The sequence below is a fragment of the Pelodiscus sinensis genome, chromosome 2 (assembly GCF_049634645.1).
Source record: "Pelodiscus sinensis isolate JC-2024 chromosome 2, ASM4963464v1, whole genome shotgun sequence".
In the NCBI taxonomy this organism is placed as follows: Eukaryota; Metazoa; Chordata; order Testudines; family Trionychidae; genus Pelodiscus; species Pelodiscus sinensis.
The window spans coordinates 110,598,484-110,624,684 of NC_134712.1; the positions used below are offsets into that span (position 1 = coordinate 110,598,484).

At 46.5% G+C, this 26,201-nt stretch overlaps 1 protein-coding gene across 2 annotated transcripts in view; it reads right to left on the reverse strand.

Moving 5' to 3' along the window:
- Window positions 1-26,201, reverse strand: part of GCNT2 (glucosaminyl (N-acetyl) transferase 2 (I blood group)) — a 75,577-nt gene that overhangs the window by 30,838 nt on the left and 18,538 nt on the right. The window contains exons 2-3 of one of the 2 annotated variants that reach the window (XM_075921271.1): window positions 14,138-14,211; window positions 6,239-7,396 (exon numbers count right to left, since the gene is read on the reverse strand). In XM_075921271.1, the coding sequence (XP_075777386.1) occupies window positions 6,239-7,160 (922 nt within the window). In that variant the 5' untranslated portion in view covers window positions 7,161-7,396; window positions 14,138-14,211. The remainder of the gene's footprint in view (window positions 1-6,238; window positions 7,397-14,137; window positions 14,212-26,201) is intronic. The other variant, XM_075921270.1, reaches the window with a different exon arrangement.

The window sequence follows — 26,201 nt, forward strand, 5'->3', positions numbered from 1 at the left end:
GAATCAATGGACACAAATCAGATATACGTAAAGGGAACATACAGAAACCTGTTGGGGGACACTTTAATCTTCCTAATCACTGTTTAAAAGGTCTTCAAGTGGCTGTCTTGTCACAAACCAATTCTACTAGACAGATACACAGAGAAGCATTGGAATTAGAATTAATCTGAAAATTCAATTCTCATGATGAAGGATGATTGGGACACTATCAACCTAACATTCAATGAAGGTGCAAACAGCTCTTTGTGTAGATTCCTATTGACTTTGGTTCTTATCTGCTTCGTTTTAACTACCCAATCTTCAGATACTTACTGACTCCCAGCTTTACCTTCCTGTTTTTCCCTTTGATTTTCCATACCCTCTGCTCCCTGTCACCCACCCTCCTCCTTTCCTCCTTTCGCCCCCGCCTTCACCCCCTCCCCCCGCCCTTTTCTCCTAGGGTACGTCTACACTACAGCACTAATTCGAACTAAGCTAATTTGAACTAGCGCATCTAGAACTAAAAACTAGTTCGAATTAGCGTTTTGCTAATTCAAACTAGCGTGTCCACACTGATTGGATGCAGGGGGGCATTTAAGGGCAGCTGAAACAGGTTCTGGCAGGGCATCAGGTCAGTAGTTGCTTTGTGTGGCTGCTGTCTGAGGCTATCTGAGGCTCGAGCTTAAAGGGACCCCCCCGGACAGCCGGTTCTCAGCTTTTCCTGCTTCCTTGCCAACCTCGCCGAGGGACAGCAAAGCATTGGTCTCTGTGCCCGTGTGTCGGTGCTTCCCTTCGGGGAGGGGGGGGGGGGGGCGCCGCAGGTGGCAACATGGAGCCACAGCTCGCCCTGCACCTTCTGGTGCACTTTCTGGACTTGCTGCTGCAAGCCTGCCAGCAATGGCTCGAGGCTGCCTGGCACCTCCTGGTGCACGTCAGCCCCCTGCCTCTCCGCCTGGCCGCCCTGGGGGCCGTGGAGGAGCCGCGGCGGCGCCCCGGCACCGGCGTGCCCTGCCGCGTCTGGCGTCTGGACACCAGCACCGACTGGTGGGACCGCATCGTCCTGGAGCGCTGGGAGAACCGACAGTGGACCCAGAACTTCAGGATGAGGAGGGACACCTTCCTGGAGCTCTGCGAGTGGCTCGCCCCTGCCCTGCGCAGAAGGGACACTCGCATGAGGCCCGCCATCCCCCTCCAGAAGCAGGTGGCCATCGCCCTCTGGAAGCTCTCCACGCCGGACAGCTACCGATCCGTCGGGAACCAGTTCGGCGTGGGGAGATCCACCGTCGGAGCGGTGCTCATGCAGGTATGGCACTCGTTGGCCACCGAGCGGGGGGGAAGGGGGGCTGTGAGGAGGGGATGGGCCGCCCCAGGGACAAAGGGGGGGGGCGGGAGGAGGTGAAAGTGCTCCGCACCGGAGGGGTCAGTCTGTCCCGGCCGTACTACACGCCGCCAGGGGGGTTGCTACCGGGAGTGGGGCGCAGGGCACTGCCAGGGCACGAACGCTCCCAGCCACCCGGGCGCCCCACTGATTGGCGCTTTGCTGTGTCTCTCTCCGCAGGTGGTCAAGGCCATCAACCAGGTGCTGCTCCGCAGGGTGGTCCGCCTCGCCGACCCGGATGCCGTCATCTGAGGGTTCGGCACCCTCGGCTTCCCCAACTGCGGGGGGGGGGCCATCGACGGGATGCACATCCCCATCCGTGCCCCGGAACACCAGGCGTCCCGGTACGTGAACCGCAAGGGGTACTTCTCCGTGATCCTGCAGGTCGTGTGTGACCACCGGGGACAGTTCACAGACATTAATGTGGACTGGTCCGGCAAAGCACACGATGCCCGGGTGTTCCGCAACTCCTCCGTGTGCCAGCGGCTGCAGGCCGGGACCTTCTTCCCCGACTGCCACATCAGGGTCGGGGACGTGGACATGCCCGTGTGCCTGGTGGGGGATGCCTCCTACCCACTGCAGCCGTGGCTGATGAAGCCCTACACGGGGCACCTCAATCCCTCCCGCCAGGCCTTCAATGCCAGGCTGACCAGAGCCCGCATCGTGGTGGAGGGGGCCTTCGGGTGACTGAAAGCCCGCTTTCGATGCCTCCTCACCCGTCTGGACCTGGCCGAGCACAACATCCCTCCTGTGGTGGCAGCATGTTGTGTGCTCCACAATTTGTGTGAGCAGAAGGGGGAGGCTTTCCTGCCAGCCTGGATGGCTGAGGCTGACCGCATGGCTGGACACTACGGTCAGCCCTGCACCGCCGCCATCCGGGAAGCCCAGCGGGGGGCCGTCCGGATCCGGGAAGCCCTGTGTGAGAGCTTTCTGGTGGAGGAGGAGGACTGACCTCTCCCTGCATGCCCCACTGGGGCCTTCTTCCACCCTACCCCCTTTCCCCTTTCCCCTCCCTACCTACTATAAAATAAAGACACCTGTTTTTCAAACAAAAACGTATGTTTATTTCACATAACTGGGGTGGGGGGAAGGAAGGGGGCGGGTGGGAGAGGGGAGGGGGAAACCTGGGACGAGGGAGCTGGAAGGGGAGGGAAGGGAGGAAGGGAAAGGAAAGCTCAGGGGTGGGAGTCCGGCTGCCTCTCCCGTCTCGCCACACTGCGGGTTCAGGGGCATCAGTGGGAAATGGTTGTGGGGGGCGGGGGGCAGGAGGGACAGGGGGTGTGGAGGAAGCAGGAGAGGGAGCAGGAGGAGCAGCAGGAGCAGCAGGAGGAGGAAATGGGAAGCGGTCGAGCAGGCTCTGGAGGTGGCCTCGCAGAGCATGGCCCTGCTCCTCCAGGGCCTCCAGACTCCTCCGGCGCAGCCTCAGGTCCTCCTGGACCCAGTGGTCCTGGGTGCGGAGCTGGTGATCCATGAACTGGAGGTGCCGTCTTTGGTACTCCTCCTCATTCCTGGCTCTCCTGCTTGCCCGGGCACGGGCAGCTGCTGCAGGCGGTGTGGTGCGCCCTGCAGGCCCAGGTGCTGCAGCTGTGGTGCAACAAGACCAGCAGTCAATTACCCCAGGGGCCCAGGTGTGTGAAACCCAGCTCCCCTCTGCAAGGCCAGGGCCCCTGCAGGATCCCCAGCTGCTGCTCCTTGGTGGGCAAGGCCCAGGCGCACAGTCCCGGGGCTCCCTCTCGCCCCAGCCCCCCGTACACATAAGGGGAACACGATGGTACTCACATGTGGACGCCTCCCCGGCCTCGGACGACACAGGCGAGCGGCTCTGTGGGGTGCCTCGGGGGTCCTGGGTCCCGGGCAGGCTGGCGGCAGGCTCCTGGCTCTCAGAGCCCTCCTCCTCCTCCTCCGTCTCCTGGAGTGGTCCTTCTGCCCCGGGGTCTATCACATCCCGGGGGGCAGGGACAGCATGAGCCCCCAGGAGGTGGTCCAGGGCGTGGAAGTGGGGGCAGGCCTCTGGGTCGGCCCCTGGCTGGCAGGCCCAGGAGTAGGACTGCCGCAGGTCTTTGACCTTGCAGCGCACCTGCTCCCGGCTGCGCTGGTGGCCCCTGGCGGCCAGGCTGGCAGCCATGCGGCCGTAGACAGCCGCGTTCCTGTGGCTAGTGCGGAGATCGTGGACATTGGAGGCTTCCCCCCAAACCTCAATGAGGTCCACGATCTCCGCACTTGACCAAGCGGGCGCCCGCCTTTTGCGCCCCCGGGCAGGCTCCTGGGAGCCGCCAGGCTGGTTCTGGGGAGCAGTGGAGGGCTGGGTGTCCTCGGGTGGCTGGCTCATAGTGTGGCAGGTGCAGGGTCTGCTGGCACGGGTGCTGGCAGCCTTGCAACTGGCACAAACTGTGTAGCCAGCCCGTGGCCCTTTAAGGGCTCTGGGGCCGGGAGGGGGGCAATAGAGTTTCCCTGGTGTTGGCCAGAGTGGCCACCAGGGAAACCTGGGAAGCCTTAGCCTCCCACTAGTTCGAATTAAGGGGCTACACAGCCCTTAATTCGAACTAGCTAGTTCAAACTAGGCTTAATCCTCGTAAAATGAGGTTTACCTAGTTCGAACTAAGCGCTCCGTTAGTTCGAATTAAGTTCGAACTAACGGAGCGCTAGTGTAGCGCCTATCAAAGTTAGTTGGAACTAACGTCTGTTAGTTCGAACTAACTTTGTAGTGTAGACATACCCTAGCTATTTATTTGGATCTGCACATCCTAAACTCAAAACTCCGGTCATCTGAAGAAGTGGGCTGTACCCACGAAAGCTCATGACACCATCTACATGTTTTGTTAGTCTATAAAGCACTACCTGACCATTTGTTGTTTTTTCCTGTACAGACTAACTCGGCTACCCCCTGAATCTTCTGTTTTCAAAGGCATTGATGATTCCAGCAGAGGTGAGGCTGATGAGATCTGGACCAGTGCCTGAGAGCACAGTCACTGTGCAACCCTCTGAAAGAATACAGCCTACTCTCCTCTGTGCCAAGTTGGAGTGTATGAAGGAGGTGGAGAAACAAGATCATACTCTGCTGAGTGTAAGTTCTGCTTTTCGCTAGAGAAATTCAGACCTCTATCTGGTGACACCTTTTTGCTCTATGAATGCAAGGGCTGGAACTTTCCTGAGCCCCTGTGTGTGGCTTTTCTCAACATATCTCTCAACTGTCCTTCCTGTTTTATTGATGTATACTCTTTGTTAAGTATTTATCAGTCCTACTGTTGGCATGTCTGGAGGACTGAGCCAGACAGGACAATAGTCAGGAGCATGGGCGTCAGGAACTGAAGTGAAACCAGGGATCAGAGGTAGTATCAGCTAAGAGTCAAGATGAGGGTCAGAGATAGGAAAAAGGTCAAGGCCAATATCATTTTGCAATTCCAGAGGTCAACAGGGAGTCATCAATGCCAGTTCAGAAGCAGGGCAATCATGGCAGCTAGTTAGGAATCCATACTGTTACTGGACACTTCCAGGTATACCCCGTGGGCTCATGTATGATCAAGAAACCAATCAAGGATTGCTAAAACAACTGTTAATCAGATTATTCAAGGCGGAGTATCCCATGGTGTACAACGTCTATAGATTGTGGGTCTCAGAACACAGTTATGTTACAGCAGACCACAGTGGAAATGCTGGTCTTCTGGTAAACTTGCAGGCCCAGGGTCAAGACCCTGACACTGACAGCATGTGAAACAAATGACTCAGAGGTAGATGATATGAACCCGCTGGACTACAGTTTCAGCTGGAGTAAATTTACATAGCTCTTACAATTTCAGTTTGCATCAGCTGAGGATTTGGCTATCCAAACCTGCATATTCATCTCAGTGTAATGAACTGACTTGTGAGTAAATATAGGTATCAAACATTGCCCTCTGCTGGCTATGAAATCAAACCTGCTTAAGTGTTTATAAATGCTGCACTGGGAGTGTCATATGACAAATAACACAACTCTCTCTATGTATTCCCTTTCTAAATTTTAGTCTCTTCACAAACTACAGTGATGACCTCCTAAGTTGTCCCTAATTTGTACAAACAAATTACAGATTTTGTTTTAAAAGGAATAAAATAAACTACTTCAACTACTAGGCAATTCCCCATCTACACTGTTGTCTGCCTGGTGTCTTAAAAAGCAGCATTATTAGTATATATTATGATGTTTATTATGGTACTTAGCTGGGGGTAAATTTTGGATTTGTAGTGTGAACAGGACTTTCTCCCAAAAACCATGTAAGATCATTACCTGGGCTGTAACATGATTCCTTTAATACAATAAAGTAACCATTTTGTCCCACCTGTGCTACAAAAATGATAGGAAACAGTTTCCCCTCGCAGTTATAATTATCAGTGATTGACAACCATTTTTAAAAGGGCAACATTATTTAATTCTCCCATCACCAAAAATTAATTTTCCCTAGCGAAAGAGTTGGCAGCATGTTGCAATGCTGTGTTTAGGTAAGCTGATGTTAGACTCAAATTTAAGTCCCTGCTCTCCTATCAGATATGTACAGCAGAGGACTCTTAACAACTACAGAGAGGCCATACTGAAGCCAGTGAGGATTGCCTAGACTGATCCAATTACAGGATAGAGGCTATGATTAATAAGTGTCTAGAATATGTATTTTATGAAATGTTATATTGGCTTAATTTCTAACAAGTGAACTATCCCAATTAATGCTACTTTCTCCTTTTATACATAACACACACCTTTATTTAGTCTATTTATGATTGCCTACAAATAAAGGTTTTGCCCCCAATTTGTAATTAAATAATAGAAAATAAAATAGACCACTTTGCAGGATAGCAGGTCTGTTAGGCAAAAGGTTGATAGAAAACACACAGCGGGAGGAAAGTCATACATACCTGGTATTGAATTGAGTGTCACCCAGAAATGTTCATCAGGACTGTAGGTGTCCTTGGACCATGCAAATAAATCAATGGCACGCTGGTCTCTGAGAACAAACTCTGTAAATTCCCTTGTGACAGCAATATAAGCAGAGCCAAAGTAGATGGTCAGATTGTGTGGAGGTGGTGTTTTTCGTACAAAGGTCCACAGCATGAAAGAAAAGAAATTGTATGCATGTTCCATGTAGACATATTTGGTTCTTCTGGTAATATGGACAGGGGGCAGGCCTCCAGGAGTGATATTTTTCCCCTTATAGCCTTTCAGGTACTGAACTATTTCCTTGTTGGTTTTCAATGGGAAATCTTGTCCGCATGCATTGAGAAGGTACTTCCACTGAACCCCTGACTTCAGAAGGTCTTCCATGCAATTCAAATCCGCCTGAAGTCTGGATATTCCAGCATATACCACAAGCTCCATTTTGGAGGCAAGAAAAGCATTGGGGAAACAGTTCAGTAATTTCTCTACGTCTTGTTTAAACTCAGTAGTTGCTTTCTTATCCACATGGATACAGTACAGGTTTTGGGGCATATAAATAGCCCTGAAAAGTCTTTCAAAAGTATCAAATTCCTTATGAAGAGTTATGCTATAAGCCAAAGGAAAGGCAGCTTCTTCTGCCGAGAGAGGACTGGTGATATAATGATTTTGAATTAAGTATTTGGTGCAACTGGATCTCCTGAATGATGTTGTTAATGTGTTTTCTTGTACAAAAAATGCCTTCTCTTCAATAAGTGCATCACAGGCTTCTGCTAAGACAGAACTTGATGAGAAGTTTAACTTTCGAAGGTGTTTTTGCTCAGATGAATTAGTACTATAAAGAACTATTGAAACTGAAACACTAAGAACAAGCACAACAAAGAAACAAAATATCCATGATTTCATTGTTACTTTTAAAAAAATTTTCCCACTTAAAAAGAACTGAGTACAAAATATAATTCACCTGTCAACTCTCTCTGTGGGCTTTATCTTTACAAAGATAGTGTTTCTAGAAGAGCTTGTAGCTTTGTTCTGATGCTTTCCATGTGAATGTTCTCCTTGCAGTTATATCAAATCTGTAACCATCATCTTGACAAGAAAGATATCAATGGGATTGCAGATGGAAACTCTTGTACTGCATTCTAAGATTAAACAGAGATCATTCCAAGTTAATGGCTTGGTTAAGGGAATACATATATAAATATCTTGAAATACCTGTGTCTGATCACAATTTGCCCAGACTTTTTTTTAGAAAGCTCTTTCATTTCCTCTGTTTTATAACTACAAAATATTGTTTGAGACACAATTGCTGTTGAGGTGCATGCTACTCGTAGTACCACTAGCACTCATGAAGAGGTTATGAAGAGGTTATGTGCATTCGTTTTGTTTTCTTATAAAGCTATTTTACAACACTTCATATTTTTCCACAATAGCTTCTCTGGTTTTCTGTCTTCAAAATGTGCTCACCTGGTACTACAGCAAAATCATATCTGCTAAAGTGTGATTGCTGAGCTGTATATTGAATCAGTTTTCTCGTGGCAATACAAAATGAGGTCCAGATTAGCTAATCCTCACTTGTGCTGTACAGCACCTTTCTCCAAAAATATCCCTATTGACTTTCATGGGACTTTGCACAGAGAAAGTCATTACTCAGTGTGATTAAGGAAGTGGGTCTGACCCACGAAAGCTCATCATCTAATAAACCATCTTGTTAGTCTTTAAAGTGCTACATTGTCCTACATTTTGCTAAGGATACCAGAATGTGGCCCTTAAAGTAAGAAATTCTCTCCTGCTAAAATCAATATGAATTTGCCCAAATCAAATCCAGAATCTGAAAAGTTAAAGGTCCAGTTCATGGGGCTATTTCTATAAAGTTAACCTTTTTTTGAAAATATAGACTTCTCCATTTAAGGACTGGAGTATAAAATAGAGATTCTGCGATGGAAAAACAGTCCTTCAAAATACTGGACAACTTGCCTTATGGGCAAGAAATTCATTCCTGTGCAGAAGGGGTAGCAAAGATCTTTGTACTACCATAGTCCCACTTCACCTCTTACAATAATTCTTAAGGGGGACTTAAATTGTGGGTAGTTTTTATATTGGCATGGTAAGTGGGCTGGGCTGATGGATGGAAATGTTTGCTTTATCTGTAGATTGGCTATGTTTGTCAAATTTCAGCTTCTCAGAATTATACTGACAATTACATGAAATGTGGACCTTGATATATTATTGTGGTTTGAAATCTGTAGCTCTTCTATTCAGACTTGCTCTCCTGTCTGTTTTGTTCATGGTACAACAAATAAGACCTCTGGTTGGAGAAAATTATGCTTTCAAATTCCCATAGATCCGGGTTGGGTTAAAGGATCTCCGTGGGCCAGACCTAGCCTGCCAAACAGGTTGATCCAGCCCACGGAGACCCTGCTGCTCCCTCACCCAAGGCCAATTAGGACCTGGCAGTGGAGCAAAATGCATAAAGTTTTCTCCGCCCTGCCAGGAGTGTTTAGCTCCTGGCAGATCGAGAGGAGTCCTTGACCATGCCCTCACCCCCAAGCCCTGATTGGCCTGAGGGTGGGGGGAACATGCAAAGTTTTCTCTGCCTTGCCCCTGCTCTGAGAGAAGTGTGTAGTGTTTAGAAGTGCCACATGCTCCAGAGCAGGGCAGGAGGAGACTTTGTGCGCTCTCCCACCCCCAAGCCCTGGTTGACCTGGTGGCAAAAGGGGGAATATGCGAAGTCTCCTCCCACTTCCAGGAGCATGTGCATCTAGGGGAAACCTGGGGGGGGGAGGGAGAGAAAGGTGCCCCCCCAACCCCAGATCAATTATGGTCTGGGGTTGGAGAAGCAGGAAAGTGTCCTGGCCCTATCCCTTCTGCTTGAGGCCCCGTCCCTTCTGGTGTGGCCCAGGGCCACTTAAAAAATTTCTGAATTGACCCCTGGCAAAAAATCATTGCCCACCCCTGCTGTAGATACACGAGCCAAAGACTGTATAATTTAGTAAAGCACAAAAGGACCAGCTAACACATTTTTGTCTGTAGTCAGAAAGTTCTACTAACCAGAAACTTTGGGACCCTCAATCATGAATGAATGGAATAATATGGAAACATCCTTGGTAAAATAAGAAGTCTTTAGATGTGTTAAGGGTTGTTAGAAAAAAGGCAATGATCAGTTGTTGTCAATGGCCACAGAAGATAGGACAAGAAATAATTGAATTCTTCTGCAGCAAGGGAGATTTAGATTGGGAAAACCATTCTAATTATAGTGATCATTAACTACTGCAGGAGGTTACAAAGGGATGTTGTGAAATCCCCATGATTAGATATTTCTAAGTATAGGTTAGAGGGACACCTGTCAGGAATGGTTCTGCCTAAGCATGGGGAGATGAATCTTTCTAGGGCTCTTCCAGCTCTATGTGCTTATGATTCTATGAAATTCTGGCCCCATGGAATCCAATGGGAAAACTCCCATTAACTTCAGTGGGGCCAGAATTTCAGTCCTAGTATGTAGTTGTCAGAATTGCTGCAAGGTTGGACCAGGGACACTTTCCCAAAGAACATACCAAACATAACATTCAGATCCTTGAAATCTTCATTTCCAGAGTTTGGTATGGGAGGATTTGTATCAGGTGACTGGAGTCTTTTTAGACCCACCTCTAATTTCATTTTCACACACTACAGTAGACACAGGCTTATAAGAAGCACACAGGGGCTGCGTCTAGACGGGCATGTTTTTGCGGAAATACTTTTAACGGAAACGTTTTTCTGTTAAAAGTATTTCCGCAAAAGAGCATCTATATTGGCAAGTGCCTTTGCGCAAAAGCATCTGTGCCCACTGTAGACGCAGTTTTGTGCAAGAAAGCTCCAGCAGCCATTTTCGCCATCAGGGATTTCTTATGCAAAAAATTCCTGTCCCTGTCTACACTGGCCCTCTTGTGCAAGAACACTTGCGCAAGAGGACTTTTTCCCGAGCGGGAGTGTAGGAGTTCTTGAACAAGAACACTGACAATCTTACATTAGATCGTCAGTGTTCTTGCGCAAATTCTTGCGGCCAGTTTAGACAGCTGGCAAGATTTTGCACAAAAGCGGCCACTTTTGCACAAAATCTTGCCAGTCTAGATGCGCCCAGGATCTTTTTCGGTATAACAAAATAGCATATGCATTTTTACACACACACACACACACACACACACACACACACACACACACACACACACACACACACACACACAGCTGATGGAATAGTCTGTTGCTCGATCCGACCTATTGGCCAGATAGGTCAAGTGTGGAGGAAGGAGACTGGTTCTTGTCAGTCTGGAATCATGCACCTTATGGTCTTGCATAGCAGCACTGAACCCAAAGAACTATGCAAGACACCCCATCTTTTATAGGATTTCCCTTCTATGAAAGTCTATTCATTTTGCCTTGTCAAGCTGTAATCAGTCATTCAGCATCACAATCAGTCTTCCTACAACATGTGCTTATGGGAAGAAGTTGATCTCACAGACATCTGATATCTGTATGCTGATGACCTCTCAGGAGTGTTGTCTTTCCGGCGAAGGTTGTGATTGGTTCCCTATTATGGGGTGCTTGCCTTTAGCTTCAGGGTTCATCAGTCTGCCTGGGTAATCTGCATCTTCATTGTGTTTTGATTATTATTTGGTGCGTCTGAGTCTCTGGCCCCTCCTCTAACCGTTTGAGCATGCAGTGGCCTTCACACTTATCTCCACTAAAACATTCTCTCTCTCATTCACACAAATAATACATTTACACAATTGCAGCATGGAACAAAGGGATACTTCTAGTCACTTTAACAAAGTTACAAAGTCTTTCAACATTAAATTTCTTTCTGTCTACTACAAGGCCTTATCTAACACTAACATCACTATGTATTACAATATTCCATCCCTTCACTTTAACATGCTAACATCAAACAGAGCTGCAGCTAAGTTAACAAAGCTGCTTGGCTCTGTGTGAGGCCTACATCTTGTATTTAAGTTTAATCCAATCCTTTTGTTATAACATACATTTATTACAACTGACTTCTTAGTTACAAAATTCCATTCCAGTGCTACATTGTGACTGGGCCTGATTCTTCTCTCACACTAGTTTTGCAGTAAGAATGTTAAGGACTAGTCGACTATACAATAAGCAAAAGCTTATCGGACAGTCCAGTCGACTAGTCGATTTCCCCCCTCCCCCCCCCCCCCCCCGCTGCCTCTATCAGATAGAGGCAGCAAAGGGGGGGGAGGGAAGGGAAGGGAATACTTCAAAGTGGCAGCACTGCGTGGAGGCCAGAGTCAGCTGGGGACTCCGCATGGCATTTCAAAGCATCAGCGCTGCTGAGTCCCCCGTTGTCCCCAGGCTTCATGAGGCCACTTCCACTTTGAAATGCACAAGAGTCCCTGCTGGGGACTCTTCTATATTTCAAAGCTGGCATGCAGCATGGAGTTCCACATTCCTCCTTTGAAATGTTCAAGAGTCCCAGTAGGAGGAAAGCAGAAGTTCCTATCAACTAGTCAATGGAAATTCCATCGACCACTCGACTAGTAAATTACTCGCTATTTTGTAGTAGTGATTCTTCTTCAATTTCAGCAAAATTACTCCTGGTTTTCTTCAGTGTAAGAGAGGAGAATTAAGATCTATGTTTACTGCTATGAAAGTGATCAATATGCAATAGCTTGCTTTCATTTTATTCTCTATCCTGTCACAGAAATGGAAAGTGGAATCAGACCTAAGTCTCTTTCATTTATCTGAAAATGGGACTTAGGCTCGTAAATCTTGTAAGGGCTTTTGAAAATTATATCCTATGACTACTCATTACTCAAAGGGATCAGAATGAAGGAAACATGCATTGTTAGTGTGATTTGTATAAAATATGACTTCAATAAAAAGCTACAGTTAAAAAAACAGACAGGGATTTGATAGCTTTTGGAACTAAATGTGAAATGAATGTCTTTGTTTTAGCTTTCCCTTAATCAGTCTCCTCATGCAAAAACATCATTTGTGCAAAATGAAAAAACCCTCAACATTCAAATTACTTAATACTTCATAGCATGAGTGTTATTCCTCCTTAATACTTCGTCAGACCCTATAGCAATGGGTGCTAAATAAGAGTCTAGAAAGTTAAATCCAAATACAGATACTGACTCGTTCATACAGTAAAAACACAATCTATCGCTTATAATCCCCTTCGGAGGTTACGTTTTTAGTATAATAATTCATGGATTTTCCGAGATATTCCTGTTGCGTTAGACTAATTATTTGATGGATAATTCCATGTCTAGTTCCAATCACTACATTTTTATTAGCAGGGAACTTGGGAAGTGATAGCAAATAACCATCTGCAGTACTGTATTTGAAGGATTAATGTCAAGTACTCTAGTGGTTTCCATAAGTACCAGGGAGAACACAACATTGATGCATATATAATATGTATGAGATCTGAGAACTAGACATAAATACCTGTGTGAAAGAGAATTATACTGAAATAAATCAAATGAATAGCTTTTACACTGAAAATGTCAGTGCCATTTCTTGTCCCAGAGTGCTATATGAAGCGTTGAAAATAAAATAAACATGACTTCTAGCTCTAGAGTTCATTTTCATATCCAGCTCAGGTCCAGTGTGGTCAAACGTTGATATCATTTGATAGCTCTTGATGGCCCATCTGTGATGTCCCTGATAAATGTTGTTCCATTGCTAAAGGACAAGTATCCATAGCATGACCACCCAGCACCCAATCACCCACACAAACTAAAAGTGTTAATAATTAATTTATACTCCTGTTAGCAGTGTCAGTGACTGACTGAGCATACAGATTCACCCCTAGAAATGGCTCTTCCAGGCAGGAAATTTGGATGGAACAATTTGGAGAGAGTTTATCCATTCTAAGCTCAAATAAAGGACTTAGTTATGGTAAATAAAGGCAGTCTCTACATGGGCATTTAATCCACTCCAATAAAAAAATTATTAACGTCCTTGCTACCACTGCAATTGGGACAACAAGCATGCTTCTTTTGACTCCTCAGTGAATTTGCTTTTTGAGACCCACCCCAAGCCTTGTGGTCTCTTGGTTTTCCGATTGTGCTTTAGAGCTGCCCTGAAAACAGAATTCCCTACTGTGGAAATTGTTGAATTTTAAAAAAATAATTGTCTTGAAATGGAACAAAAATGCCAAAATTTGAAATTTTTCATGAGGAAAATTCTCAAAATAATTAGTTTTGGTGGAACCAAAACAGAATTTGCAGCTTACTTCCTAGCTTCTTGGGCTGTTGGGCTGACAAGGAAAATAGGAAATCAGGGGACGCGGGTAGTCCTGGCCTGCTTCCAAAGGTCTGAGTGGCTCAGCAGCCTTGAATCTCACCATACAGTCTTCCAAGGAGCCATGCTCCCATGAACATTTAAATTTCATGGATCCAGCATTGTCTAATGGAAAATATGTTGGAAAGTTTTTACTGTATTTGCTTTAATCTTCACTGGTAGCTTGAAGAACTACTCTTCTGTATTTGAAGTTCAATGTGGTGTGTTACACCCAGATCTAACATTATATGCAACACAAAAATAGGGAAGGAACAAACAACAAACTCTTCAACACAATGTCTACTAAGGTCTTATGCTTGGCTTTCTCTCTGCTGTCTCTAAGGTTCTCATCAGTCACCATCAACAACTCTTATCTATTCCTCCACTAAGTCTTTCCTACAACCAGCAGTGAAAGTACTTAAAATTTCTTACAGGCATTGTCCTATTGCAACCCAGGTCCCTGTCAGCTCTTTAAATAGCGCTCTGATTTAAATTGCTCTTGCTGGAGCTGCGCACCCACTTACTTTCACCTCTGCCTACAACTCTAAGCCAGCAATAATCAAACCATCCCAAAAGAAGAAAACACAAACCTTCCTGGATGAGGGAGCACACACAAATATACCCTGATACAATGCTGCAGGGATCCACCAACACTCTAAACAAACTGCAGGAAAGATAAAACAGCACATCAGTGAAAATGCCAGCTCAGCTCCTGTGGTCCAATAAAACAATTACAAATAATGCAGACAGGGAGTCTTCTCATGGATAGAAAGCATCATTTTTTAAACAAATACCAGAATCAGATAAAACATTTCCTGCTCTGCTGTCTTCTCGATATGCTCTTGTGCTTCAGACAAGTAATTTCCTAAGAAGAAATGGTAATTTGTTCTGTATGTGAGTTGTTAATAGCCCCAGAGATTTAAATAAAAGAGTGAGCAACTAACTGACCCCTTTAGTTGCTAGCCAAGCACATTTTGTAAACTAAGCATTCCACTTGTAGAGGCTGGTACTCTCTCCCTCTCTCTGAATAGCCACTGAGTTTACAATAGAGATGTGTGTTTATCTTAGCAGAGATCTATACAAACATTCCAACATCAGACATTTCAATGCAAACAGCACTATCAACTGACTAATCTTCTGGCAGTATTCTCACTCTAGGAAAACCTTTATTTTTTTTTAAAATTAATTGAATGATGTTATGTAATATCATTAAGAGTTCAGCTCTGGGAACTAAAAAGAGAACACTTTACTGGGGCCTGGAAGCCCTAGGGGGCCAGGACTATCCTGAAAATTGTGGTATGTTTGTGGAAGGAGGCTTGTGTTACACGTTTGTACTGGGCCCCAAAAAATTCTGCTCAAGATCTGACTACAGTCTCAAGTAGAACAGAGTTCTCTCTGTTTTCAATCTGGAGCTTATAGGAACAAATAAAAGCATAGGCAAGTAATACAACCATAAGAACAAGGTCCACTATCTTTTACCAATTAAACTTACCAACAAAGTTATGACTGTTACACCATATAGATCCATGAACCAGTTATAACTACAGACTGGGCTTAAGTCACATGTTGGAGACAGATGGGCCCTACAGCATTTTTATGATTTTCTTCTGGCTAATTTTTTACAATATCACTTGGTACCTCTTTCCCCATAATATTAGAACATTAGGTTATTCTTCTGTCACTTACTTGTACCAGCATTGCTTGTCTCCCACTAAGCAGAGGACCTACACTTCATTTTGTCTTTCTCTTTTTTTCTTGCTCCATCTATTGAACCAAAGTCATAAAGAAAGCTAGTATGATACTAGGTCCTGATTCAGGAAAGAACTTTAGCAAATGCCAGCTTTAAGCTTGCGAGTCATCCCGCTTATTTCAGTGAAGCTTTTTTAGTTTAAAATTAAGCACAGGCTTAATTAAGAGTATTGATAACTCTCAGTATCTGCATGTATCACTTATATGGCGTAAGTTCAAAGTTTATCTGTATTTCAGATCACGGCATGTACTTGCCAAATAGAGAGGATAACAACATTTCTCACTCAGGGAGTGGCTTCTTACATCTGCTGTAGGAATGTGTAAACTTCCCCGCCACTGAATTTTCCCATCACCTCTGCAGTTACAGGCAGTGTTGCCAATTTAGTTGTTGACTGGAAATTGAAATTGAAACATTAATACACATTAAAAGTATATACAGTTTATGAGAAAATACTTGTACCTGAGAATGCATAATGGGTTTGAAAAGTCAAAGAAGGACCATCTATTACCATTGATGCGTACCCCTACTCACAGAATGATTGGATTATTGGCAGATTGACGGCCTTAAAGCAGAGCTAGCACCCCTGAAAGACGATTGATTACAGGATGAGCTCTGAAGATGTTTTGGGAACAACTCACATAAAAAAGATAACACTCAGGTCACAGGCTGACGCTGTGGAATCCATAGAATTCAACAGAGAAGAAGGATTATAAAAGCAGGGTGCTTTGCTATGGAACTTTGGGTTCGTCTTGTCACCAACTACAGATGAGCATCCGATCGCGACCAATGAAAGGCCCTGCTCTCCCTCCGTAATCGATCTAACTGGCCACTAGATTGATACAGAATCTGGACTGGTAACTATAACATCATCTGGCGGGACTGTGTATGTATGGTGTTTGTGTGTGAATGACTGAAGAGCTTATGCAACTGTTGTATTCTCAATAAATGCTGCATACTGCCTTTTCCTCTATAAAAGATCTCGTGTGCTTCTGTCATGATCATGAAGAACGACCAGCAGAGTGGGGACTAAGGGGTTAACTATATCTAAGCCAGGTAGAGTCGGTGTACCAGTCTCGCCCGATTGTACCTTCTGCCCCTCCCCCATTGGGGGGTAGCCTTAATGTCACCTGCGCGCCCTCGCTAAGGGTCGTTGGGGCGCTTCTTCCGCCTCGGCTTCTCCCCATGGCCACGGAGCGGGGGAAAGAGGGGCCCGGGCCTACCCTCACTCATGGGCCCCAGCCCAGGGCCCTAAGGACACACAACAGTCTAGCTCCGGTCCGGCTGACGGGGCATCCTGCCGTAACGTGTCAGCCCACCAGCCCAACTGGGCTCTGCCCTGGGCTGCTTCCTTTCCCTGCCCCCGGCTCCCTGATGCCGGGAGGCTCACCTTGCCTTTAGCAGACAGGCTGCGGGTGCTGCATACCCAAGCATTCAGGAGACTGGGACCGCCGGGCTGTAGGCGCCCTCCCCGGTCCCCTACCGATCCTTTCAGTGCAGGCTTGTGGTGTCTGCGGGCTCTCTACCCAGCCACCCGCCCTCTCTCTCCCCACCACGGTCATGGCAGCGGTGTTTTTTTTAAATGTCCCACCACTTATGACCGGCCCGATGTCATCAGCATGGGGGAGGGGGGGGACGGGGCTAGCATGCTCCAACACCATTTCCCTGACGCGCGGGGCTCCCAGGGCAGGGGAACGCCTCCGCGCCGTCCCTGCCCCTGCCTCCGCGCTTTTGGCTTGCCGCTGGCGCGTCGCCCGGCTCCGGCAGCCCCGGCACGGCAAGGGAACATGCCGCACACCGCCGGGCTGCCTCCCTCCTGGTGCCGAGCAGCACCTGCTCGGCGGGAGTCGTCGTGCGGGGCAATGCTGCCCTGTCACAGTTGGCCAATAGGAATGTAGTTAGGAATTCCAAACTGGGACAAAGGATTTTTTTGTGTTTTCCCTCCTTTGGTCTGGGCAGTTTCTCTCCAGTTATTGAGGGAGACAGCCACTATGTCTCCCTCCAAGAAAAGACTCTTTGCTATCTTTAAGTAGGATAAAGTCTAGATAAATCCATTAGGTTTTATTGTTTTATGGTTTAGGAATGGGAATCTGATGTCTGTGCATTTAGAAATGGGTTTTCCTCTTTTGCAACTAAGCTCTTGGCCCATGGTGGAGTTCCCCCCATGAGCATATGTCAGCTGACGGTCAGGGCAGTGTGTGCGTGTGTGTTATACACCCGAGACTTCAATTGCTGAGACCGGGGTCCCTTGCAGCGGGCAACCTGGAGGAGGTTGACGGGCGCCCCAATTCTGCCAACCGACGGTCAGGGCAGTGAGTGGTGTGTGTGTGTGCTATACGCTCGAGACTTCAACTGCTGAGACCGGGGTCCCTTGCAGCGGGCAACCTGGAGGAGGTTGACGGGCGCCCCAATAAGTTTACAGGGAGAACTTATAACACCTCAGATTTTAGCTGCTAGGATACAGAAATCCCTTTGCAGTGGGCAGCCTGGGGAGGCTGAGAGGTGCCCCAACGGATCTGTCCCCTGGAAGCAACGCGATTCAAAACACCCACGCTCTCCCTATATCTGTCCGTTATGACCGGCTGAAGTTCTTTTAAAATTGTGCTTGGTCCTGTTACAGCAACTGAAGGAGTTAGGTTAAAGCTTAAACAGTTACTATTTTATTGTTACAGGGTAAACTTAGTTGTTAAATGCTACTACTGTGTTACAGATAACACAGTCACTACAAAGGACAGGACAGAAATTACACTAATAAGTTACTTACAGGTACCATGAAACCCTTTTGGTTCTCTGAGCTTTTATTAAATGCATGCAAAATAGACACCTAGCAGGTATAATTCTCACCCCTGCGTTCCAGACTTGGCGTGGCCAGCGTCTTTCTCTCAATCCCTCAGGAAGAAGTAGGGCGAGGTTGGGCATCCCACAGACCTTGGGAGACAATCAATACCTGCCAGCAGGTATAGATGATTGGAGCTCAAATGGGGTGAGCTACTAAACCCCTCTTTATATCCCTTGGGTCATGTAGGCTTCTTCCTGGTCTCAAGTGGCCAATTAGGAAAAATGGCTTTGAATGCCAAGTTTCCCATGAAGGGTGCAAAGCATAATTCACACCTGGGAAAATGCAGACAATGGGCACCTCTGGTATGTGATGGGCGAAGATTCCTCTCCTGGGACAGTGCAGGCGTGTCAATTACTGGTATTAGCCATCATGGCGACGGGAGGCCCCGGGTCGTCAGCTAGCCCATTTACTGTCTGGTTTCTGTTTATGGTAGAGTCAGGGACAGGCAGCACACCTGCGTTCCCAGGGCATCAAAGGCTGACTGCCTTTCTCTTGCTCTCTGGGGGGGGGAGAGGGGGAACAAGATGGGGTTTGTGTCTGGCTACAGTATATTAATGTGTGACTTTTCCATCTAGTCCTTATGCTTGCAACAGGAATATTGTGTAGATAATAAAAGTTCTTTCTCTTTTCTTTTTATTAACCTGGTATTAGTTAATTTTGGTGACCTGGTTTTTACTTTAGGGGTGAGATTTCCCAAATGAACTCTCCCTGATTTTTCTTATCATTACTTGGGTGGTGGCAGCAGATTTTATCCCCAAAATCTAGGTTTTTAAGACTTTTGGGGGGAAGTTTATACCAAAGCCTGGAAAGATAAGGTTCTGGAGTGATTTTGTGGGCCCCCACTCCTGCATTTATAGTGCCAGAGTGGGGAAGGAGCCATGACAGCTTCATTTAAGCATAACAAGAGTATGTCTACACAGCACCTTTACCTCAAAATAAGCTACGCAATTTGCTCTATGCAAATTGCGTAGCTTATTTTGAGGTAATTTTGAAATAGCTTATTTCGAAGTCTGGCACTGTCTACACACCACCAAATTTTGAAATAAAGCCCTATTCCAAAACATCCCTTAACCCTCATTCAATGAGAATAGCAAGCCCATTATATTTCAATATAACAGCTTGCTCTTAAGACATGGAATAGCTATTTCGGGATACCAAAATAGCCCCACGGCATAAACATAGCCTTAGTGTCTGAGCAAAAGGCAGCTGAACTGTACTTAGCCTGTTTGCTTGGATGAGTGGGTCTCCATCGGTGCTTCATTTGTGATAGGGCTTGCCAAGGCTGAGCCCCGGCACTTCTAGGCAGTTCACAGGTGTGGCATTTCTGGGTTGATACATTAGCAGGGCCTTATCAGATTTGTGGTCCAATTTGGTCAATTTAATGTAAAAATAATAAATGTTATTTTTTCAACTAGTTAAATCTGAAATTTCATGGTGGTGTATTTTTAGGGGTCCTGACCCAAAAAGGAGTTTTAGGGGGAGGTCCCAAGGTTATTTTAAGGGGGAGTTGCAGTACTGCTATCTTCACATCTGGGCTGCTACTGCCTTCAGAGCCGGACAGCTAAAGAGAGGTAGCTGCTGGCTGAGAACTCAGTTCTTCTGTGCTGCTGTCTGCAGAGCCGGGCCCTCAGTCAGCAGGTGCCCAAATCTGAAGACAGTGGTGCAGAAAAAAGTATGGTATAGTGTGATATTGCCCCTCTTATTTCCATGCTGCTGCTGGTGAAGCACTGCCTTCAGATCTAGACACCTCCCAACAGCCACCACTCTCTAGTCACCCAGCTCTGAAGGCAGTACAGAAGGAAACATGGTAATACCTAACCCACCCCCTTTAATAACCTTGTGATACCCCTGCAGGTTCCCCCCCCCCCCCCCCCCCCATTTGGGAAACACTGGTCGTCCCCATAAAATCTGTTTGGTATGGTGTAAAAGCATGCAAAAGACCAAATTTCACTGTGACACATTTTTAACGGTTGTGAATTTGGTAGAGCCCTACAGATCAGTTATTAAAGTATCAAACCTGCTTGAGCCCTGGCACCTCTTTCATTACAAATTAAGCACTGGTCACCCTCAATTGAACTGCACTCCCTAAGCAGAAGTTTTTTGTGCCATATCCTAGTGGGGAAAAAAGGGGGAGCACAGTGGTAGGGCGTGCTTGGAATGCTGCTCAACTCCTCCCTTCCCTATGTGAAACCTTTTAGTTCATCCCATCTTAGACTTTTTGCCAGCTCCTCATACACAATACATAACAAAACACCTTCCCTACTGAGCTCTGTTACAACCTGTTGCTCATGCATTAACATGCAATACATTATATATGAACTTGATTTCGATTTGCAAATAGTATAAAACCAAAGTATTCTGAACATTCTTGATGAATTAATAGGTATTTATGGCTACTCTTATCTTCATCCATAGTATGAAGATATATCTAGTTCTAGATATAATGACCGTGTCTCATTTATGCATAGAAAGAAAGCTGATGGCTTATATTTAAGACCAAAAGTTACAGCTAACTTGAAAAAGTAAAAGTGGAAACCAAAAGAGAGTAAAAACCCTACCTAGGTGCAGCACAGTTCTGAGATGGAGAGCAAGAGCACAGACAGAGCTAAGGCTGGGAATGAGAACAGAGTCACTAACCTGAGAGAGGGAAGGGCCTAATTATGAATTACCTATTGCCGAAACAACTATGAAGTCATCAAACATTTTGCTATATACATATTTATGTAAAATTAACATATTTATTCTGCTCTTAATAGGGAGTATATGGTATGGAAATGTACAGAATGTATGATATGGAAATATAGGCACTTCCAAGAATACTCTCAAACTTAGTAAGTACATTACTTAGAAAAACCCAAAATAACTGGTTGAGACCAGACCAAATAACCAGGTAGGACAGAAATAATACATGTGATAGACAATCCCAAATGCCCATAGTAACGAATTGATGCATATGATAATAAGTTGAGATCAATGATATACCGACCTATAGGAAAATGACACTTCACCATTAATAAGGGTATGTCTACACTACAGTGCTATTTCGAATTAACTTAATTTGAAATAGTCATTTTGAATTAAGCTAATTCGAAATAACGCATCTAGACACAAAATCTAATTTGAAATAGCATTTTGCTATTTCAAAATAGTGCATCCACACTGATTGGACACTGGATCGCATTTAAGGGCAGCTGAAACCAGTTCCAGCAGGGCATCAGGTCAGTAGTTGCTTTCTGTGGCTGCTGTCTGAGGCTATCTGAGGCTTGTGCTTAAAGGCACCCCCCTAGACAGCCAGTTCTCAGCTTTCCTGCTTGCTTGCCTACCTCGCTGATGGACAGCAAATCATTTTCCTCTCTGTCTGCTTTAGTCACTCTCACTTGGGACACCACAGCACTCGGCACCATGGAGCCAGAGCTGCCCCTGGGCAATCTGGTGTTCATGTTGAATGTCTTGCTGCAAGTCTGGCAGCAATTGCTGGAGGCTGCCTGGCACCATCTGCTGCAGGCCAGCCCCCTGGCCCTGGCCCTCCCTCTACCCCCTAGGGGCCATGGAGGAGTGGTGCCCAGATGCCAGCGTGCCCCGCTGCATCTGGCGTCTGGACACCAGCAGCGACTGGTGGGACCACATCGTCCTGGAGTGCTGGGAAGACCAACAGTGGACCCAGAACTTCAAGATGAAGAAGGACACCTTCCTCGAGCTCTGCGAGTGGCTTGCCTCTGCTCTGCAGCGACGGGACACACGCATGAGGCCCGGCATTCCCCTTCACAAGCGGGTGGCCATACTCCTTTGGAAACTCTCCACGCCGGGTAGCTACTGATCCATAGTGACATCTATCAAGGATGATATAGATGAGGGGTTGGCAATAATTTTGCTGGGAGCCACTTCAGAAATTTTTGTAGTGGCTCTGGGCCACATTGGAAGGGGTGGGGCCTCAAGCAGAAGGGGCAGGGGCAGGATACTTCCCTGCTTCCCCTACCTAGAGACCATGATTGGTCTGGAGGTGGAGAAGCTGGTGAAGTCTTTGCTCCACCCCCCAAGGTTCCCATGCCCCTGATGGTGGGAGGAGACTTTGCACACTCCCCCTTCTGCCCCCAGGCCAATCAGGGCTTGGAGGCGGAGGAGCATGCAAAGTCTCCTTCTGCCCTGCCAGGGGCGTGTGACACTTCTAAGCATTGCGCTCTCCTTTCAGGGCAGGGACAGGACAGAGGAAACTTCACACACTCCCCTCGTTCCCAGACCAATCAGGGTGTGGATGTGGGAGAGCGCATGAAGTCTCTTCCTGCCCTACCAGAAGAACATGCTGCTTCTGAGCGCCATACTCTCCTGGCAGGGTGGAGGAAACTTTGTGCGCTTCTTCCCCACCCCCAGGCCCTATTTGGCCTGAGGGTGGGGGTGTGGCAGGGCCTCCGCAGGCTGGATCAATCCACTTGGCAGGCCAAATCCAGCCCGCGGAGGCCCTTTTGCCCATCCCAATCTGGACGGTGCTTGGTCCTTCCATCAGGGTATGGGACTGGAATTGATGACCTCTTGGGATCCCCTCCAGGTCTAGTATTCTAGGATAGTAAATGATTATTAGTGACAAATACAGTTGTAATGTAGATTCAACATTTGGGGAACATTCTGTCACATGAGATTCAGTGATAATTTGGTGCATCCAAATAGATAAGTTTTCGTCATCTTTTCTCTATATATCTGAGGGTGATATTAATCCATCAAATAGAAGAAATTCTTTAGTAGACTCTAATTGGAAGATCATCTTGGTACTTCTGACGCAGATATTTGATAAGACCCTGGACACTATGTGAGGACTTTAGCTACCACCGGGTGACTTTTGGTTGATGTGGGAGCTAAAGAGCCAGGAAGTTCTACTACACTATCCTGTCTGTAGCCAGCAGCCTACATGCATTTCCTCTGTATTCATTAGCTCTTCTACAATTAGATTAATAGACTTGGAAGGGACCTTTAGAGGTCTAGTCTAGTCCCCTGCATGTTCAGCTTTTGAATGGATAAGACAAAACAGCTATCCCCTTTGTGTTGTCTGCCCCCCTTAACAAAAAGATTTAATTGAAAATCAACATCTCAAAAGATGGGATGGGTTTGATTACTAGGCTAGTGTAGAATGAAGGATCAAGCAGACAGGCCTTGCTTCTGCCTCCCCCTTTAAAGTATTCAGTGGGGAGGAAAGTGAATGATATTCTGCTCATGCAGATGTGAAAAAAGCAGAAGGGAGTGGGGAACTAAATATTTTCTTGTGCAAAAATCTGTTCTCCCCAGTCCTGTCCTGAAGTCAATAAGGCTACAAAAGTGTAACTGTCCCCAGGAATTGGCCTCTGTTCTCATTCTCTTCTCAAATCATAGTCATTCTTTGCTTATCCAACATTTTCCACTTGGGAAAGAAGTTAGTTTGAGCTGGAGCAGAAAAAAGATTAACACCTGAGGTTTATTTAGCTTTCAGTTTTTGGAAGGAAACCAGAAGTGAAAGTAAGGTGGTGCACCCTGGTGCGTGGATGCAGTAAGAGCCCTGGGGCACTCTGCTGCAGGAACAGGTGGGAATTCTCCCAGCTGGGCTCCTGGAGCTCTGCTCCAGGCTGCTGTGCTAAGCAGCAGGCAAGTGAAAGGGGCTGACTGGGGGTGCGCCGCACACCGGTCCATGACTGCCTGGATCCACCTCCCCCAGTGCCCTATCGGAAGGGCAGAAGGGATCAAAGTCTCCCTTTGGTTCCTACCAATGCTGCCTGTTGTTTTCTGTTCCCCTTCCATCACTGTCAGGAAATGAGAGGGAGCTCCTTCTAAGCCAGGGATTTTCAAACTTCTTTTCTCATGACCCCGTTGAAGAAAATTGTTGATGCCCACGACCCAACATAAATTGTCTGAGGGGCATCTCCGAGGAGTTGAGAATGAGAGCTTTGGGATGTAAGAGGGGGCTTTGACTTTAGTGGGGGAGGGTCAGGACTGGAGCAGAAGGGGCTTACCTTGAGCAGCCCTCAGTCTGCTGTGCAGCAGGGGTGGTAAGGCAGGTTTCCCGCCTGTCCTGGCACCGCAGACCATACTGTGCTCCAGAAGCAGCCAGCAGCAGATTCCCAGCCAATGGGAGTGCAGAGCTAGTGCTCAGGGCAGGGGCAGTACATGGAACCCTGTGCACTCTTTTCTTCTCCCCGCCCTCTCCCGCTCCCCTCCACCTAGAAGCCAGGCCTGCTGCACAGCCTGTGGTTCCAGGACCAGCAGCTAGCCTGCCTTAGCACCCCCTCTGGTCACCTGATACCCCTGCAGCAAGGAGACCCAGTGCCTGACATTCCACCACCCACTACTGGGTTGTAATCCATAGTTTGAAAACCACTGATCTAAGCCACAGGGGGCTGCTTTGCCTTCTCTCTCTTGCTGGCAGGAGTGTTCCAGTCTCCAACAGGGCTATGTGAGAAAGCTCACTCACCTTCCCTCACCCAGCCCTGCCTCCTGCCTGAGCAGTAGGGCCTAAAAGCAGTGGGAGGGGCTAAGAGTATTAGCCTAATGCCGTGGTCACCAACCAGTAGATCGCGATCTTCCGGTAGATCTCAGGGGCTCTAAGAGTAGCTCTTGAGCCCTCTCTGAACTGTGCGCCTGCGCAGTACATTTACATTAGATTTCCTCATTTGAGGAGCAGCTACTCACCGAGCAACACCACAGGGACATTTAAATAGCATGAATTAAAAACAGACCATTTATTTCATAACTATACATGTGATTTTAATTTTATATATTGCATAATTAAAAAATAAACTTTTTAACAGAGTGTATAAGGGCTGGGGATAGCAAGTGATGGACAGGAGAATAGAGAGGGCGGGGCTTTAAGGAAGGGGCGGGGCGGTAGATCTTCACCTGTTCTGAGACTTAAAAAGTGATCTTGGGTGTAAAAAGGTTGGAGACCACTGGCCTAATGGTTAATTTGTCCCTATCTCCAGCAACCAGAGGTGGTGAAAGAAGATTGTGTAAAAAGGACTTGAATTGTTCCCTTTCTAAGTTGCACTCCTGTAATGTGTGTGCCCATCAGAAGTGCAAAACAGACTGAGAATTAGAAAGCTCAGGCTTTAGTGTCTGAAATTCAAGGAAATATCAGGTCAGAGCTATTTTAACAACATGAATTCACATATCACAGTGGTTTCTCCGAACTCCTAAAGTGATAAAAGGGTCCATTCTGACCTTGGAATCTATGGCAAGGCTGACAGCCAGATATGATGCTTTACTTCATTTCACCAAAGAATCAATGAACACAAAACAGACCTAAGACTCTCTCACAGAGAGAAAGCTGTTGCTTGCCATTTCAGCCAGACTGACCATTCCCTCAATGACCTTAAAACATTCATATTACTTCAATGAGACTTTAACTCCAGACTTCAACGAGAAGCTTCAGAATTGTCATTCATGCTTAAATTTGACACACTATGTATGGGTCTAAACAAAGACTCTAATTATCTCACCCATTACAAAGATAGCTTCCCCAATTATCACCCCTCCTGTCATTACCTCACAGAAACTTCCCCTATTATCACCCCTATGTCATTACCTCACAGACACTAACCTTCCCCCCTCACCCTCACTCTGTTCTAAAATGTGATTTGTCAATTTCACATGAGTTCATTTTTTTGATTGTATCACTTTGGTATATATAGCTGTGCCAATTTTCTTCCACATATTGATCTGAGGAAGTGGGTCTGGCCCATGAAAGCTCATCACCTAATAAACCATCTTGTTAGTCTTTAAAGTGCTACATAGTCCTGTCTTTTGTTTCAGCTAGACCAGACTAACACAGCTGCATCTCTATCACAAGTAAATACCTAGTGAAGTAGATATGACCACATCTGAGGCAGAAGTCAAGCAGCTTAACAGAACTAAATTGGGGGCAGAGGGGCTTGGATGATCTCCATCCAAGAATATTAAAAGAACTGGCATGTGAAATTGCAGGCTCAAAAGCAAGGATTTTTAATGAATCTGTAAACTCAGGGGTTGTACCCTATAACTGGAGACTTGCTAATACGGTACCCGATCTATGACACTACAGGCCTTTTAGATTGACCTCTATTGTAAGTAAGGT